We start from the raw sequence: 18,964 nt of genomic DNA, 5'->3' as shown, positions 1-18,964 counted from the left end.
ATACTTTTATTAATTACTCACCTTCATGTCGTTCCAAACCCGTAGACTTGTGTTCATCTTCTGAAAACAAAATGAAGATCTTTTTGATGAAATCAGAGAGCTTTCTGTCCCTCCATTGACAGCTATGCAACTACCACTTTGATGCTTCAAAAAGTTCATAAAGAGATTGTAAAACTAACCCTTATGAATTGAGCGGTTTAGTCCAATTTTTCTAGACTCGATCGCTTTATGGACATATTTAATTTAGGGTTTTATTCACATATAAACATTGATCAGCAAACATAAACGGAAGCTCAACCGAACCTGCTTGACACACAAGAACAAACCTCATTGGTTCTTAATGAGGCTCAGTTTTCACACGTCAAGCAAAGCTTGAGCTTCGTTTACCACAACTGATGTGTGAGTTGGTGAATGTTTGTATCGTGTCTTTTCAAAAAATTAAACCAATACACAAGTTAACTAAAAATTAAACCACTCAATTCATATGGATTAGTTTAACAATCTCTTAATTAACTTTTTGAAGCGTAAAAGTAGTTGTGTAGACTGTCAACGGAGGGACAGAAAGGTCTCAGATTTCATCAAAAATATCTTAATTTGTGTTCCGAAGATGAAAGAAAGTCTTACGGGTTTGGAACGACGAGGGTGAATATGATAGAATTTTCATCTTTCAATTTAATTTTTCAACTATCCTTTTACTTATCAATATCAAATTTGGTCATCGCAAAACAAAACAATAGAAAGAACAAATTAATATGGCTTAGATAATTATAATCATTTACAAGTTACAACATTATGTGAAATTCGTAATCTAAAAAACAAGTTTACAGGGGTGCTTATTGCAGCGAAACAATACATTCGCAACGATAATTTATAGTTTATTTGAGGCCATAGAAGCTTTATGATCACATAAATTACCCATGGTATAGCCTTGGCTTTTGCAGCAGTCACTTCACCATAGACTGCACTTCACGCGATTCGCGTCCTTAAAGGGACACGCTGCCATACTGTTGGCCATCATCCCAGCCGGAAATGATGTACGTGATATTTATGAAACCTGAAACATGTAATCGTGTCATCCTCGTCGCAATAGATGCTTAGGACGTGACAGTTGTTGTTAGTGACAGATCTTTTTAGAAGAATATTCTCTGACCGAAAATGAATCCTTCCAGAAGAAGCGAAAGTGATTGGCAGGGACTGGTGAATGAGGTAGGAAACGCAGACATATTGATGCCTCACGCTCCTCTGCACTCTATGAATCATACTATCATCAGCATTGCACTGTATAGAGGATGCTTACATTAACCATATAATAGGGTTTTCAATTAATTTACCGACTTGACGTGTGTAAAATTAAATGGCATGATTTGCTAAATACGATGTGCTGATGTACAGAGACATAAAAACCCCGTGTTTTCATATTTTCGTGTGAACGCTTGTTCCTCTTATCGAATAGTAGGTAGTGTCTTTCTCATTACATCTTTAAATGTCTTGCATAATAATAAATCAAATACGTAAGGTCTGACACGACATGATCAGCGGAGGGATTAACTTAAATCTTTATCCTCTTTCCTCTTCTCGTCAATATCCATGAACGGCGCTGAATTCAGGGTAGACCTTGCATGCAAATGAAGCAAATCTTGAAATTAATGATTTTAAACTGCAATGTTGCACTATTACAGGATGATATACGATCTCCTTAGGCTGCACAACATCATACACGCACAAAATGTAGGAGAGGTTGCTTTCTAATAGAGTGAGTGAACATAAATATGGAAGTATGATAGTGCATAGCCTAATTTCAAAGGATTGGTTGACCACTTTGTAGGTTGTTTTAATTTAAAGGCATGACTTAATTAGTCCTTTATAACAGTGGATCTAAACAGTGGGTCAGGGCCATTAATGGCCTTCAAGAAAACTTCCAAGGGGGCCCCGTGACTTAATTTAATTAATTATGATAATTGATAACTGTTTGATACTTTAAAAAAGTAACATTAAAGCATCTAACTACATTTAAATGTTACCAAAGAACATGCAGTTCCCGAAACATCTGGAATCAAAGCTCAGGTCAGTTTGTTGAAAAACACTATAAACCCACTTTGATCATTGTCTTTTCTGGCAATGGTGACTAATGCATTGAATTGGAGCATTAAATACCCCATTGTTTTCTTTCTGTGCCTAGTTCCTGGTATGCAAGAGAAAACTGGAGAGTAAGAAGGAGGCACTGCTGATCCTATCAAAAGAACTGGACACCTGCCAGCAGGAAAGGGATCAGTTCAAATTGATGGCAAACCAGCTCCGTGAGCGCCACCAAGGGCTGAAGAAAAAGTACAGAGAGCTCATAGTATGTATTCTATTCTATTCTATTCTATTCTATTCTATTCTATTCTATTCTAAATTGATTAAACAATCATGTAGAAGTAGAAGACATTCAGGAAGACATTAACTTTTTGCAATTTATATATATTGTCATTATAATGAAGTGTATTTCTGTCATGACAACTCTGAGTGTTTGGAGGGTTTCTGAAAGCATGCTGCACTGCTATAGCAAATGCTGACCAAGTATTTAAAGGTTAAGCAGCAAGCTTATTGGCTACTGATGCGTCTGGAACCAATCAGCTGTGCCTTTTAGAGAATATGTTTCCATCACCCTGTTTTTATAAATCGCATTATAAACGAGTGACGGAAAAGCCAAATTTCGAGGGGAGAAAAATCCCTTCATTTGCAAAAAAAGTATTTACGCTCGCTTGAGGTGGTTTTTGACTTGTGCGAAAGAGTTAATACGAATAATGGGAGATGGAAACTCATTTGCTTAATAAATTCTGACATAGTGAACATTAAACCCACACGACTAATTGGGTGTTTCCGCTAATGGTATTTTATTTACTGTTGGTTACTAGGTTACCAATACCACCATCCTCTGCTTGAACAACTTGATTGAAACGCATTTTATTTTATTTTTTTGCGAATTTGATTAAATTTGCTTCGCGCTTGGAAACCCAGCTACTGACCTGATTGCAAGCAGATTATCAGCCTGCGCCATCTAGAGTTCATGACAGAACTTTGTATTTATATTAACTATTTTTAACTTTTTTTTTTTTTTTCATTAATAGGATGGTGACCCCTCTCTGCCTCCTGAAAAAAGAAAGCAAGTATGTTTGTTATTATCATCTATTTAAACATGTCTGAATATATATCCTCTGTTAGATGCTTTTATGCCAAATTTAATTAATTAATTCTGAATTGGCATTTAAGTGTCTTTACACAGACCTTTTAATGCTGCTCAGAGGTGCATACATGCATTTATACTGGAATTCCAGCTGTATGCTTTGATGCTAGGGGCTGAGGTAGGTCAGAGCAGGCATCATTAAGCCTGGCTTTTATGCAGCATTGCATCTTTACACAGAATTTTGAGCAGGCACAGAGCAGCCTTAACTTATCTCTGTAAAGATGCCTTATTATGTATACAACTGAATACAAAACATATACTTAGTGAAGTAGTCAACCCAGCAGTATTTATGACTTTCATCTGATGTTATTCAAATAAATGGAATTTTGTTTGTATTACGTGTTGAAAAGTCAAATGTGTTGTTCGACCTGTGTTTGCCACAGGTCAATCTGGCGCAGTTACTGAGAGACTCGAGAGAACAGAACAAACAGCTGGGTGACGAGGTGAAAGAACTGAACCAACGTTTAGCAGAAGTGCAGGGTGATAACAAGGTATGGGCTTTGCACACGCAGGTCAGGTCATTTCTTTGCGTGACTAAATCATATGCACACGTTTGCAAAGTCAAATGAGTAGTCGCATGCTTATGAGGCTTCAACATTTTGATCACAGTCCATATATTGTGGTATAGCATAGATATATGCAGTCTTTTCATCACACAGCTGCTGAGGATGACCATTGCAAAGCAGCGTCTAGGGGACGAAGAGGTGGGGGCTCGTCACTTTCCAGCCCATGAGAGAGAAGATCTTGTTCAGCAGTTAGAGAAAGCTCGAGAACAGGTGCATTGCCTTTGGCATTCTACACGTTTTGGGGTCAAATCAAACTTAAAGTCCCCCTGTAGTCAATAACTTATCACTTAAAACTAATCTTTAATCACCAAAATTACATATTTAAATGTTTTTTCCTTGAAAAAAATTATTCATGCCTTAAAATCGCTTGAATGTAACTCAAAGGTACACCCTTGCCTCATTTAGTATATATGCGGTTCTATGAATATGCAAATTAGCCCCGCCTTCACTCACACCAGCTCAGAGATCCACTCGCTGACGATCTCACGTTGTGATTGGTAACAAGGTGGTTTGTGACGTCGGAAACACCAACGATTTCAAACCGCGATTTTGAGACTGTCTTTGGTTCACTGCAGTTTTAAAGAGAAAATACTCAACAATGATGTTGACTTCTGAATTTGCACATGGTTTGTCTTAAAGCATCTTAAAAACACCACATATAAACAAGATAAAAAGCTGGATTTTCACCACAGGGGGACTTTAAGTTCTCAAGAATATCTTAATGTGCCATGTCTCAGTTTTTTTGTCATAGATTTGAGGTAAAAAAAAACAAAGATACACTAATAGAGTTCTGTGTCCTTACCCTATGATGTTGTAGAATGAAGCACTGGAACAAAGCTTAAAAGCAGCCACAGATGAACTTCACGATGTGAGAGCAGAGCGTAATGTCTACCAGGAGAAAGCTCACAGACTAAATCTGGAAATTAACCACATCTTGGGTAGCAATGAGAACCGCATCCTGGATATAGATGCTCTTTGTATGGAGAACAGGTCAGTGTTGACATGTTCAGGATATACATACATTTAGCATTAGTAGTAAGAGATAAACTCCCCACAAGAATTATCTTACATATACAGAAATAATCCATAAACCAGTGCAATTTAGTTTTCCATGACAGTCAGTATATTTAACAGAAGTGTAGAAAACCTCAGTAACATAGTAAAGACTCAGTAAGAATTTATGCACAATTATAATGCACAATTTGCAAACATGTAGGGTATGGGCTTGTTGCATGTGGCCACCATGTTGGATTTCCAGTCTAGCGAGTGTGTGCATAGACACTTCCGGTTTCACCTGATGCCGAGAGCTGGAGAAAAACAGAAAATTATCTTTTATTGTTGTTTATAGAATCTGTTATATCACTTAAAGGGATACTCCACTTTTTTTGGAAATAGGCTCATTTTAAAACAAAGTTAAACAGTTGAGTTTTACCGTTTTCGAATCCATTCAGCCGATCTCCGGGTCCTATTAGGAAAAATATCGAAACTCTTTGGTCATTTTTTTGAGAGAGATGCTAATGGTCCTGTTCGATTCAATGATCTATGCTAAGCTATGCTAAAAGTGGTACCGCCAGACCCGGAGATCGGCTGAATGGATGCGAAAACGGTAAAACTCAACTGTTTAACTCTTGGGGAGTTGTAAAATGAGCCTATTTCCAAAAAAAGTGGATACTACTAATTTGAAACGCACGCATGTATGAGTCAGGTGAATGACTGAAATACACTTTACTGTCCACAAAGAGAAAAATGACTTGGACTCATGCTGAATATACATATGCCTACTGTAAATATACAAATATGTAAATATAACTAAATTTAAAAATAAAATATAGCAAAACAATATGTGTAAAAACAAGATAAGACACACAGACCCATCAGTTTGCTACGCATCCACACTCAAGAAATATTTTATTTCTTGCGTCACCCTGGTTCCCTTGACAAAAACCCGATAGGATTTTTCCATTGGCTTTTGGACTATTGCAGAAAATAAACTCCTTGTTCAACAAAAGTTTATGATTCATTCATGTTTTGTTCATCATGAGAACTTGAATTTTGAAGCCTGAATACAACTGGCAGAAGCAAAAAGCTAAACGTAGGCTATAAACAAACTACACCACGGTCAATGAGCGTCTGACAATTCTGTCAGTTTTTATTTAAAAAATGTTTTCCCTGAAAGTTTGAGTTAGAATAGTATAAACATGAGACTGTGAAAGCGGACTAGTGTCCCTGATGTTTAATGTCCCTGATTGACAAACTCTGTAGTCTCATTTAACCACTAGTAAGCAACTGCCTTTTTCAAGAAAAACCCCCCATTGACTTCAGGATCGGAAGTGCTAAAATGCTAACTTGTTTCCAGGTTTTAGCATACAAAAATGTAGGGGTGTCCCAATTCTTGTAGTATGTATAGTGTGTACACACCTAAAATTCCCCAAAAAATAGAAAAGGTGCACTCCAAGTGCCTGGATAATGGACTTCTTTAACTAAAAAAAAGTACATAGTGCATAGTATAAGTGCAAAGTGAATAAGTGCACTACATCATTTGGAACACTACTTACTGGTACGTCATCCCTGCTGCACTCATGATCAGAATTGTGGCAAGACTGACCTCTAGTGGTCTGGTGGGGATGTTACAGGCAGTGATGTGACATGTCCAGTTGGCTTTGCCATTGCTTAAATATTATCAATATCAATAGTGCTATTTTAGCTAATCATGTTGTGTGTAATTTGACTGTATATCATACTGAAGTCTTCAAAATATCTTCTTTTTTTTAGATATCTGCATGAACGGCTTATGCAGCTTCAGGAGGAAGTCAGCCTCCTCAAAGCAAATGTCATGAAGTATAAGGTATTTATTACACATACAACCAAATTATTATATAAACACAAAAGATTCACTTACTTTAATTGTAATATGTGTAAACTCATTCTGTATTCTGATGTTGAGCATATCATGTACTAATGTGTTTTATTACAGAGTGCTTTGGAAAGCAAGAAGAACTGCAAAGTCTATGGAAAGTCCAACAGCAGCTCTCTGACAGGTGTCCTCTCTGCTAAACAAGGTACCACACAGCACTTCTATGGAATCCAAACAGTAATAATTGGGTTCTTCACAAGTAGTATTCTTTGATTTATTTACAATTCTTTGAAGGAATGTTACTTAGAAGCTAAGGTACAGCTCATATGTTTCCAGTACAAGAGTTGTTGCTGTCCGAGGAGAATGGCTGCAGTCTCCCAGTCACTTCACAGTCCATTAGTGACCTGAAGTCCCTGGCCACTGCTCTGCTGGAGACCATCCATGAGAAGAACATGGTCATTCAGCATCAACGGCAAACCAACAAGTATGTTATGACGCCTAATTTTCTGTGCGGAAAGTCACAGAAGATCTAGTTTATTAGTATTGTGAGATATCACTTAAGTCAAAGTTACTTTTAAGAATACTTATTTTATAGGAAACTGTTAAAAAGTGAAATTTAACTAATAGTTTGTGTATATTTTACCAGGATCCTGGGTAACCGGGTTGCAGAACTGGAAAGGAAATTGAAAACATTAGAGGTGTCTGGATTGTGGAGTCTGCCAGGTAAACATCACGTCTAATACCATGCAGTTTACTTTAATGATCGTTTAAGTTTAGTTTAGAACTTTACTTCTGTGTAACACAGTGGTTCTCAACCTTTTTTGGGCCAGCGCCCCCTATCCAATATCCAAATCCCTGAACGCCCCCCACCCCCAAACTAATGAGCGAGCAGGAACGAGTGAGAGTTAACAGATGAAATAAGTGCAAAATGGTCTTTTATTAATACAATTGAACTATACTCCACAGTGATTAATCCAAAAAAACCAAAAACAAGCTATAAACTGCATTGGCATAGCAATACCAGTGTTTCTCACAGGATTTTTGGTAAATCTGTGGTGAGTGGACCTCTGGCCTTCTAGGGGGGTTCGGGGGCATGACCCCCGTAAGAAAATTTTGTGCATTTTAATGTTAAATTCATCAACCTGGTGCACTTTGTGAGTTCAAAATTAAAAGTGCCAACCCATATTCAGTGTGCAAATTAAACAAAGAAAAACTCAATCCTCTTTTATTTGTGTCTGTCTACATTACACTACTACATAATAAAAGTTATAATATTAGTCCCATGACAGTAATAGCCATATATTGTAAAACAAATACACTGAAAAATAAAGGGCGGTCATTAAAGCGGTAATGTTTGCACTTAGGTTTTATTACGCATTTAGGAGAGTATTGCAAGAAGCTGCTTACATTAACCTTACTTTCGTTAGAATTGTAGGCCTAAAATACCTTGGTATCAGCTTGTTTTCATCAATGGTATAATTAATACAATTACAATTAATTTTGTTTGTTGTGATTAATTTGTGTTAATAATCAGTAAAAAAAAAAAAAAAACTAACAAGATTAAACACATATGAACAATTAAATTATGATTGTATACTAAACTATACCCAAGCAGCGTTTCACACTCAGATGTGATGGCCGAATTAATACATTACCAAAACGTGATTGCAGAATATATTTAAATGATCCATCAAATTGTCATTTTCTCCTTACTGTCTTGCGAGTTAACAATAATGCCTGACCAGTAAACTACTTGGTGAACAAAGAAAACACTTTGGCATTAGGGATTGGAATTAGTTAATGCCTAAAAATGTAAAAGTTTTACCTTATAAATAGAATAAAGTTTAATTCATTTTAAAATTCGTCGCCAGAGTGAATGGGAACATGATTTATTGAAAATATTTGAAAAAAATTGAAGTGTTTCTTAAGTCAATACTTTTAAATGGCTTGTCAACTTTCCATTCCTCCACTGCATGATTCTAGGCACCACCGGATTGTTGTTAGCGCGAAATGCATTTCTGAGCGCGTGAATGCTGATTCTTGTCGGCGCTGGATTCTAGTCAGTCAGTGCTTGAGCGCTGGTCTATGAGTGGAAAAATAATATAATATAGTCGTTGCAAAAGTAACGATAGGCTACATGTCGCATTTAACTGGAAGATTTTAGAATGTTAGGCATTCTAAACTTTTGAATAAGAAATAATATCAAGTCGTCAAAAAAATAGGCTACAATCACAAGCGCGCGCGGTGAGAACACTCACAGCAAACACATACCTGAACTGCACATCATATTTTTGACATTATTGATACTGCTTTCAATCGTAATGCAATAGAAATGAACACAAAAAACCTGCCAAGTGCCTACCTACAACACTGACGGTGGACTTGATGTCAGGAGTAAAGCGGCTGCGGACGAATTTTTTTTTTTTTTTTCTTTCTTTCTGAGGTATTCTTTCACGCGCACCATAGATGCGCGTGCACACACAATATGATATCACACTCTGCGCATATGTTTTACAACATAATTTAACAAAAACATAGTCCTAACACTTTTTAAATAGCCCACTTAAAGTGTTTATTACAACTAAATTACTAAATGCTTAAAATGAATAAAAGTAAATGAACAAAAATTTGCGTTACATATTTACTCGTGAATGCCCCCCATTAACACCTGAACGCCCCCCTTTCAAAAATCTTGCTTCCAACGCCCCCCGTTGTTCTCTGAACGCCCCCCGTTGAGAACCACTAGTGTAACATAATATAGTTTATCTTGCTTATTTTTAATTTTTAAATAACTTTAAATTGCTCTCCCATTTCTGCTTTCCACTCTTTCTTCTCAACTCTCTGGAGGCATCACCTACAATGTGTCTCTTGGACTTGGGAGTACGTTTATTATTCAATATAATTTTTGCCTTTTATACCTTTCTGCAATTTTCTTCAAACTAATTCTATCTACCCTTGTTGTTAACCTGACAATATAGCTATCATTTATAATAGTTCATTAGTACATTTGTTGACGCCAACGTTGTTTACAGGAAGGAAAGCAGTTATTGTGCTGAGTGACTCTCAGCATGTCCAGTCCACCACAGAACAGTCTGTACATCTAACACCAGAGTCAATGGGTGAGTTATTAGTTATTATTGCTAGCCTGTGCTAAATTATTTGTTTAATTTATCTAAATAATTTAGTAGGCTAAATTAATAAGCAAAATGTTTAGTAATTTTTAATAGTTTTTTAATATTAGTGCTGTCAGTCGATTAAAAAAGATTATTTTTCTTGTAATTAATCGAGATTAATCGTACCTAATATTTAAAGTTTTTCATATATTTTTTTATTGTAATAATTTCACATTTAATCTCCAAATTAACGTAGAAACAACATAAAGGCAGTAGCCTATAATCGCGCTTGAATGGTTTAAAAGCATTTGCGTGAATAAAAGCGTTATCATATAATGTAACAGAAAAACAGAATGATAGATTACAGAAAAACGGATGCTGCATTAATTGCATTAAATATTTTTTACGCATACGATTAATTTTTTAACGTGTTAAATTAGGAATGTTGTGACACACATACGACCACAATCGAGTTCAGAAACAGGGTTTACAGATATAGAGAATAACTTCCTTTTTGTAGTGGACTTTGCAGACCTTTTTCATGCTCAAACAGCAACATAGAGTTAAGTGTAAAAAGCATAATAGGAAAATAAAATTTTAAACTGTAAATTTTGGAATATATTCCAAAAATTGCAAACCTCATGTGAGTTTGAGAATATGAGAATATTTCGGTTAAAGGGTTAGTTCACCCAAAAATGAAAATTGTCATTAATGACTCGCCCTCATGTCGTTCCAAGCCCGTAAGACCTCCGTTCATCTTCGGAACACAGTTTAAGAAATTTTAGATTTAGTCCGAGAGCTTTCTGTCCCTCCATTGAAAATGTATGTACGGTATACTGTCCATGTCCAGAAAGCTAATAAAGACATCATCATCATCATCATCATCCGGGTCTGTTGTCAATCCGCGTTCACGACTCCGCAGTGACGCTGCTGACGTAAGATGCTGCTGACATTAAAAATATATTAAAAAATATAGCAATACCAAAATACAAACAATGTAGAATAGCTTGAATACAGCTTGCGTCTCCCTCAGACTGTAAACGAAGCTCGGGCGCACCAGATAACACGTCAGCAGCGTCTTACGTCAGCAGCGTCACTGAGGAGTCGTGAACGCGGATTGACAACAGACCCGGAAGAGAATACAATGCTGAATAAAGTCGTAGTTTTTGTTATTTTTGGACCAAAATGTATTTTCGATGCTTCAAAAAATTCTAACTAACCCACTGATGTCACATGGACTACTTTGATGATGTCTTTATTAGCTTTCTGGACATGGACAGTATACCGTACATACATTTTCAATGGAGGGACAGAAAGGACTAATCAAAATATCTTAAACTGTGTTCTGAAGATGAACGGAGGTCTTACGGGCTTGGAACGACATGAGGGTCATTAATGACATAATTTTAATTTTTGGGTGAACTAACCCTTTAACTTCCGAAAACATTTTCTGAAGGTAAATCACCTCTTTTCACTGGAAAAAAGGGACAAATTACCTGTTACCTACATTTCTTAAGAGTCTATTTAAAAAAAAAAAAATAACAACAACAAATTGATCAATTGATGAAGTTAAGCCTTTGATGATCAATCTCTCTCTAGTAGGAGATGAAGAGATTGTTACTGGAGAAGAGGTCACAGAGGACACTGGACTGGCCGTGGCAGTCGAGTTGAACCAAAAGGATGAATATTTTACCTGCCCATATTCAGTCTCACAAACTCCACAATTCAGTAATCCAGCAGAAAGTGTCCAGCCTGTAGGGAGCACACAGTGTAAAACCCTTGCTTGTTGTGACTCTGAGAAGCCTGTGTGTCCTGCTGAGAGGGAATCAGAAGAACATAATGAAGATCTTACAAGCCGGGGATGTCAGTCTATGAATACAGAAGTGTCTTTGAAAGGTTCAGAAGAAGAGGCCGTGAAGAATGATGATCCTGTTGTTCTTTCTGAGGAGGACTTTGATATTCAATGTGTATTAGAAGACAGTCTGCCTGTGGCATCAGAGACCTTTGGCAGTTTGGACTGTATTTCTGGACCTGAGCCTTGTACACTGGAACAGCAAACAGAGCAATCAGTCGAAAAATCACATGCTTTCCCAGACACAAGTTCTCATGTTCAAACTTCATCACACCAGGAATGAATGTTGTTCTTCGTGATATTAAGAACTATGAGAGAAGCGCATAAAAACACCTCCATTCATTGAAGTCCCACTTAAAACAAGTGTACACAATGAAAAAGACTGGCAAAAGAGTAAAAAGAACCTTTGAATGTCTAAATTAAACGTATTTATTATTCCAATTACGTTCAAAGCAATATTCACCATGAGGATGGCTGGTAAAACCAGCAAGCTGAATATTAAAATCAACAATGTGATAAGCCCTTTCAGGAGGCTTTCAATCGTCTGAGATCATCAAGAATCTCGAATGAAATCTTAGATCTGGTGCCGCTATGATGACACTACCAGCAAGTTTATTTTCTTTTTCTAGAGGTTATTGTGAAATCATTTCAAAGACACTTCTTCTTTTATTTGGACTATTTTAAACATCTTCATAATTCATTTTAATCTTCTTGTAATTTGTCTTTATGAGTAAAACACAACATGTAATTCTTGATCCACATGCATAAGGTAAAGGTTCTTTTTTCCTTAATACACTGGATGTCATTTCAACCATTATGATTTGTTTCTTACAGAGTCAGTATATTTATTTAATTTCATATTTGTCTTATTTATTATAATTGATCTTAATGATTGTAATAGTGTTTGATCTGAGAAGGTTGGTGTAAAATCATTCTGTGTAGATCACCTAATATTACACTGTAATATAGTGTAAAAATAAAATCGGAACAATCATCAGCTTGAAAGCTTAAGTTATATTTATTTATGCACAGAAACACTGCATTTCAACACACTAGCGATTGCTATATAATAGGCCTGTTACTAGGCTACATCAAGTTTTAGTTTAAGTGGTTTGTGTTGATTTGACCTGTTGGGTACACCAGAAAATATTTATAATGACGGAAGGATTATCTCGTTGTTTACTCGATGTCCTCGCGTCAGTGTTTTATTGAAATAAAATCAATGTAACATGCGTGCTTACAAACATCAATGACATTTTCAGGGCACCGCCCCTATTTAGAAAATTGGTGCGAGCTGCCAGTTAATTAGTCACACATACTGACACGGGTCATTTGCAAATATAGGCTACTGGTCCCTCCATTGTATTAATAAGAGAGATAAGCAGTAATACTCTGAAATGTATCTGTGTAAACAGTGAGACAGTTTCGCCGCTTAGCCTATTTTTGCCATTCACAAAACACGTTGTATTTATCAACATACGTTTTTATGAAGCAACATAAAATATTTGAATACAATACTCCCCTAAAAGATTATGTCAGGCTTGGAAGTTTAAGCAGCTTATTTAGTTTGCGGTTTGGATTCCGCTTTGTGCAATCGCACTTTGGATGTAATTGGGTTCTGTTTCATATTAGTCTGTGTAATATTATTGGATAATTGCAGTGCCAGCCAGGCCCTGTTTACACCTGGAATCGATCAGATCACAAGTAGACGAGGGAGACACATAGCCGTTTACACCTGGTGTTTTAATCTGTCTCTTTTGTCCACTTTCAATCACTTCTGCCCTGATTTATTTGAGGGGAGGGTATGAGAAAAATATTTATGTGTTTTTCAGATCTTTCGATCTAATGGACAAAATAAGCTTGGCCAATTTACATATGAATGCGTCTGGAGATGATGGAAAAACATACGTAGAGCATCAGCTTTCGTTTCTGCTCTGACAGCCGCAAAACCACGGCAAACACTGTGAGTGTGTATTAGAAATCTGGAACGGCGAAAGAAGATTGTGCTTGGTTCGTTTTTCGTCTTCAAACCAAATTTGTGTCTTAATAATGCCAACAAAGTTTATATCCTGCCAGGTTAGTGCGCTTCCCATAATGTTTATGCATTAGGCCAGTAGGCGGAAGTGTGGCCATACAACCACATGAGCATCTACCAAAGTAATCCGGTGGAATGCGTTTTTGAATGCGCAAAGCGCGACGCCGATGGATTTGACGCTCCTTGCAGCTGAGAGAAGCCAGCTTCCATTGAAAATGAATGACTTCCGGTAACTTTGGAAGCTCAAGTTGGCGGCGGTGTGTACGTACAGTTACTTCATTCTTCGGGGACTGCTCCACCCCTGGTGGATGAAACATTGGAAGTGCTTTAGATGAAAGTGGCCGCACAGATTCCTTTCTGAAGAAAGCGTATGAGTCAGTTGCCTACATCACTCAGGCTGAGAACACTGCCAAATAATTTTGGCTGCTTCTAACTCTTTGATGTCTGTAGAGGTAGAACCCTCTGTCCCAATGTTTTTGCAGACAGCCTTACTGGCTATGGGGCACGTGACACGAGAACTGGGCCCTCTCACTGCAACGCTCTTGACTGCTCACCGACAGGTATCGTTTGCTCAGGTCAGATTGCCGGAGGATTGTAAAAAGACCTTGAGGGATCTACCTATCATTCCTGAACATCTTTTTGGTCTCGACGTATCTAAGGAGTTGGAAAGACGCATTAAGTTATCTGCGACCACTCAGCAGCTAACACTGGTTCAGTGTACCCCAAATTTTAGAATGCCTACAGCATCTGTTTATCACTTTTACACGCCTGTACCACCACCACCGACCTCAGGGCCAGTAGAGGTTTCTGGGTTCTGACGATGCCCAGATGTCACCCCCATGATAGTCCAGCCCGTATCAGGATTACTTCACCTGCAGCCCCTGCAGGTATGGAACAACCTCCTCCTGTTGGATTCATTCCAACATCGGCATCGACAGATTGACTCACAGTTCATGCCCCTCAGCAGTGGACATCACTGGCCTTTTTGACAGCATGCGTTCTGTTAGGAATTGTCCCCTCTCTTCACGTCGTTATAACAACCGACACATTCCTCATGGGTTGGGGGGCAGTTTGGAACCACAGAGGTATCAATGGTAAATGGTCAAGGGACTGGTCAATGGATCACATCAACCTACTGAAGATGCGTGCAGTCATTTATTTACGGTTCTGGGGGGCCACCACGTGCTTGTACATGTGGACAACACGACAACTGTTTTCAGTCTGAACCACCAGGGGGGCACATGGTTCGGAGAGCTTGTTGCGGCTCACTCAGAATATCCTCAGCTGGTCACTTCCACAGTTTGCGTCACAGAGAGCAGTTTATCTGCCAAGGGTAGTTAATCAGGCTGCAGATGCTCCGTCCAGGAATTGGAGCCTCCACTCGCCCGGATGTAGTTCAGGACATTTGGCAGGAGTTAGGTATGGCGGGAGTATATCTATTTGATTCGGAAAACAAAACTCACTGCCCATTGTGGTTTGCCCAGATGGAAGCGTCCAGACCATTCCTCCGATTCCTCTGTTGTGGAAGTCACTTCTTCAGAATTGCTCAGGACAGACGCAGGGTACTTCAGATAGCGACTATTAAGTTAGGCGACTGTCTAAACCATATTTTCCCTGGCTCCTAACTTTGTTGGTGGGCAAAGTGAAGCAGCTTCCTTTTGGTATATGTTTTTCGACTGGCAGTATCTGGCTGGCGCTGCAACTATCCATTAACCCTTTCACACATAAGTTTAAAATATTCTGGCTGACACAAACACAAATTTGTTAGCTATGGCATGAAATATCTGATACTGCGATTGTCAAATACATGCAAGTGGAAGTGTTTTGTTGTTGAAACACCTATATAACAATCGCGTTAGTTGAGCTGTATGCGATGGGCGCCATGTTAGTTTGTGCCGCTGATGCAGTTCAGAGAATCGGATCTGTTGGATTTACAACGCGTGAATTCATCCACTTCTCCCGAAATACATAAAAGTAAGTGGCTGGTGAACTGGGAGAAGAATAAACTTTAAAGTTACTTACACAATGTGTGTCTGATATGAATAAAACGTGTCTAATTATAATGGAAAGGATTCGGTTGCACACACAATTTGATCTACAATATATCTTGATGTAGACCTATGTGAAACAGAAGAGGCAAAATAATGTTTGTTCACAGTATTTGTATTTATTCAAGACATGATGTCTGTTTCAAAAACTGACCACTGAGATGAACTTGTCTTGAAATGTGCACAGTGCAAGAAAACATAACATTTCTGGACTTCTGGAACTTACAGAAATACATAAATAAACAAATAATGAATGCGAAAAATAAATACACATTTCAGTTCTTAACAAAGAAGTTCACCCTTTGCAGCAGCTCAGGCGACAACTCTGTTAACGTTATGATATGACGTAGCCATCACGTGGACTCCACGACTTGGAGGCTTGTTTAAGTTTTTAACCAATGATAAATCTGATATTTATTTGACACCGCTTTCAGCCAATCATTTGTTTGATTAATGAGCGCTGCATTTAAATGAACATTTCTTTAAAACAAAATTTATTTGACAGATTTTCCTTTTCTTAATGGCATAAACAAGCTTTACTACCTTGAAACAAACTGGAATGACACTGTTTCTGTCACTGCGAACAGGCGAGCACACGCACACACGCGCGCACACATCACTTTTGAAGTAAAATCGTGATATCGAATTGAACTGAATCGATGACATGATAATCGTAATTGAACCGAACTGTGAAATCAGTGTAGGTTCACACCCCTAAAAGAACATGACCCTTTCTTAGGTAAGGTGCTAGAAGTGTCATCACAACAGACCCAGAAATCCCAAGTCCTTGGTAATGTTGGATGTCACTGGTAGATCCAGAGTAAATGATCATGTCCTGCACATAACCAGTGAGCACATCACACAAAACAAAAAACTTGACCCCAAATCTGTGCCGTTTAGATGGAATGAACTGACGAAATGCCAGCCTGCTTTTCCACTTCATCAGAGACTCATCCACACACAGATCCCTGTATGGCACAAAAATGCGACGAAAGGAGGAGGTGAGAGCAGTGAATATGTTTCTGATTTTTTTTCAGCGGGTCATTGAAAACTGCTGTCGCATTGTTTGCGAAGTGAAGACAGCAGAGGAGCAGAAGGAAGCGGTCCTGTGAAAACAAAGACCCGAAAAATTGTGGCAAGAGCATGGGGTCTGTGCTCCAGTAATCACAAAGTGATGGTTTTTTGATCACCCCCATTAGGAGAACTGACACTAAAAATGTGTACATTTCAGGGATATTTGTTGGAACCCATTTAACAAGTTTTCCTTTAATTGCCCTTTTTTGCAAGTCAGAGGCATAGCGGTTTGTTTCCTCCACAATTTCTCTGATGACATCTTCTTTGAGGAACAATTTAAAACAATTGACCTCACTAGGGGATTCTGGTGGATATTGCACACCACACAGCTGGTTGTCAAAATTGCCTGGGCCAGAAGGATTAAAAAGGTTGGTTGCCTTCCATAACGATGAGTTCCATGAGTTCACCTCGATCAGCTACAGAACACTGATGGGAATATTGGTTCTGAATAAATGACATTTATAACACAAAAATGTAAAACTTTACTGAATATAGTTAGTTATTGCACCATCACAGTATTTGAAAAGGGTAGAGATTTTATTATAATATTAGGCCAATGTACATGAGTGAGTCGCTTGCTGTGTGAGGAAAGTGAGTCGCCAGCTGAGAGTGAGTCGTTCGTTGCTGAGGAAAGTGAGTCGCTCGCTGTGTGAGGAAAGTGAGTCGCCAGCTGAGAGTGAGTCGCTCGCTGCGTGAGTAGAGTGAGTCGCTCGCTGTGTGAGGAGAGTGAGTCGCTCGCTGTGTGAAGTCACTCGCTGCGAGAGTAGAGTGAGTCGCTCGCTGCTGTGTGAGGAGAGTGAGTCGCTCGCTGCTGTGTGAGGAAAGTGAGTCGCCAGTTGAGAGTGAGTTGCTCGCTGTGTGAGGAAAGTGAGTCGCTCACTGTGTGAGGAGAGTGAGTCACCAGCTGAGAGTGAGTCGCTCGCTGTGTGAGGAAAGTGAGTTGCTCACTGTGTGAGTAGAGTGAGTAGCTGGTTGTGTGAGTAGAGTGAGTCGCTCGCTGTGTGAGTAGAGTGAGTCGCTTGCTGTGTGAGGAAAGTGAGTCGCCAGCTGAAAGCGAGTCGCTCGTTGCTGAGGAAAGTGAGTCGCTCGCTGTGTGAGGAAAGTGAGTCGCCAGCTGAGAGTGAGTCACTCGCTGCGTGAGTAGAGTGAGTCGCTCACTGTGTGAGGAGAGTGAGTCGCTTGCTGCTGTGTGAGGAGAGTGAGTCGCTCGCTGTGCGAGGAAAGTGAGTCGCCAGCTGAGAGTGAGTCGCTCGCTGTGTGAGGAAAGTGAGTCGCTCACTGTGTGAGGAGAGTGAGTCAATCGCTGTGTGAGGAAAGTGAGTCGCTCACTGTGTGAGGAGAGTGAGTCAATCGCTGTGTGAGGAAAGTGAGTCGCTCACTGTGTGACTAGAGTGAGTTGCCAACTGAGGAAAGTGAGTCGCTCGCTGCGTGAGGAGAGTGAGTCGCCAGTTGAGAGTGAGTCATTTTGTGAGGAGAGTGAGTTGTTCGCTGTGTGAGGAAAGTGAGTCGTTCGCTGCGTGAGGAGAGTGAGTCGCTTGCTGCGTGAGGAGAGTGAGTTGCTCGCTGTGTGAGTAGAGTGAGTCGCCAGCCGAGGAAAGTGAGTCGCTCGCTGTGTGAGTAGAGTGAGTCGCTGTGTGAGGAGAGTGAGTCGCTCGCTGCGTGAGGAAAGTGAGTCGTTGTGTGAGGAGAGTGAGTCGTTGTGTAAGGAGAGTGAGTCGCTCGCTGTGTGAGGAGAGTGAGTCGCTCGCTGCTTGAGGAAAGTGAGTCGCCAGTTGAGTGAGTCGTTGTGTGAGGAGAGTGAGTCGCTCGCTGTGTGAGGAAAGTGAGTCGCTCGCTGCGTGAGGAGAGTGAGTCGCTCGCTGTGTGAGTAGAGTGAGTCGCCAGCTGAGGAAAGTGAGTCGCTCGCTGCGTGAGGAGAGTGAGTCGCCCGCTGTGTGAGTAGAGTGAGTCGCCAGCCGAGGAAAGTGAGTCGCTCACTGTGTGAGTAGAGTGAGTCGCCAGCTGAGGAAAGTGAGTTGCTCACTGCGTGAGGAGAGTGAGTTGCTCGCTGTGCGAGTAGAGTGAGTCGTCAGTTTATGACGAGTGGAAAATGCCATTTCCAAGGATACCCTGGTGAAGGAGAAGGAGCAGTCTACCCTTCTGTCGCCGTCAGTCCATGTGGATTTTTGAATGGGATTGATAGGGACTGCTGACGAC

The 18,964-nt window shown here is 39.4% G+C and overlaps 1 protein-coding gene across 6 annotated transcripts; it reads left to right on the top strand.

Moving 5' to 3' along the window:
- Positions 1 to 977: 977 nt before the first annotated feature.
- ccdc149b (coiled-coil domain containing 149b) lies at positions 978 to 12,616 on the top strand. Of its 6 annotated transcripts, none has more exons than XM_084097961.1 (13): positions 978 to 1,206; positions 2,180 to 2,341; positions 3,111 to 3,149; positions 3,610 to 3,717; positions 3,886 to 4,002; positions 4,610 to 4,782; positions 6,565 to 6,637; positions 6,767 to 6,851; positions 6,983 to 7,130; positions 7,293 to 7,369; positions 9,494 to 9,526; positions 9,679 to 9,765; positions 11,362 to 12,616. In XM_084097961.1, the coding sequence occupies exons 1-13, from the start codon at positions 1,156 to 1,158 to the stop codon at positions 11,892 to 11,894; spliced, it is 1,686 nt and encodes a 561-aa protein (XP_083954087.1). In that variant the 5' UTR covers positions 978 to 1,155; the 3' UTR covers positions 11,895 to 12,616. The 6 variants fall into 6 exon arrangements, with proteins under 6 accessions (XP_083954087.1, XP_083954086.1, XP_083954089.1 ...); XM_084097960.1 differs by having other exon boundaries at positions 11,359 to 12,616; XM_084097964.1 differs by lacking the exon at positions 978 to 1,206 and adding an exon at positions 1,963 to 2,064 and having other exon boundaries at positions 11,359 to 12,616.
- The last annotated feature ends 6,348 nt before the right edge of the window (positions 12,617 to 18,964 follow it).

This window comes from Abramis brama (assembly GCF_963993115.1).
Source record: "Abramis brama genome assembly, chromosome: 2".
NCBI classification, from domain to species: domain Eukaryota; kingdom Metazoa; phylum Chordata; class Actinopteri; order Cypriniformes; family Leuciscidae; genus Abramis; species Abramis brama.
The sequence above is the reverse complement of the archived record's forward strand: the minus strand, read 5'-3'. Positions and strand labels throughout refer to the sequence as shown.

What these genes read in the sequence shown, in the direction of transcription:
- ccdc149b (XM_084097960.1), top strand. Translation starts at nt 1,156, where the DNA reads ATGAATCCTTCCAGAAGAAGCGAAAGTGATTGGCAGGGACTGGTGAAT. An exon ending in CATCAACGGCAAACCAACAA is followed by an intron (nt 7,131 to 7,292) that starts GTATGTTATGAC and finishes ATATTTTACCAG; the next exon opens with GATCCTGGGTAACCGGGTTG. An exon ending in TGGATTGTGGAGTCTGCCAG is followed by an intron (nt 7,370 to 9,493) that starts GTAAACATCACG and finishes AACTCTCTGGAG; the next exon opens with GCATCACCTACAATGTGTCT.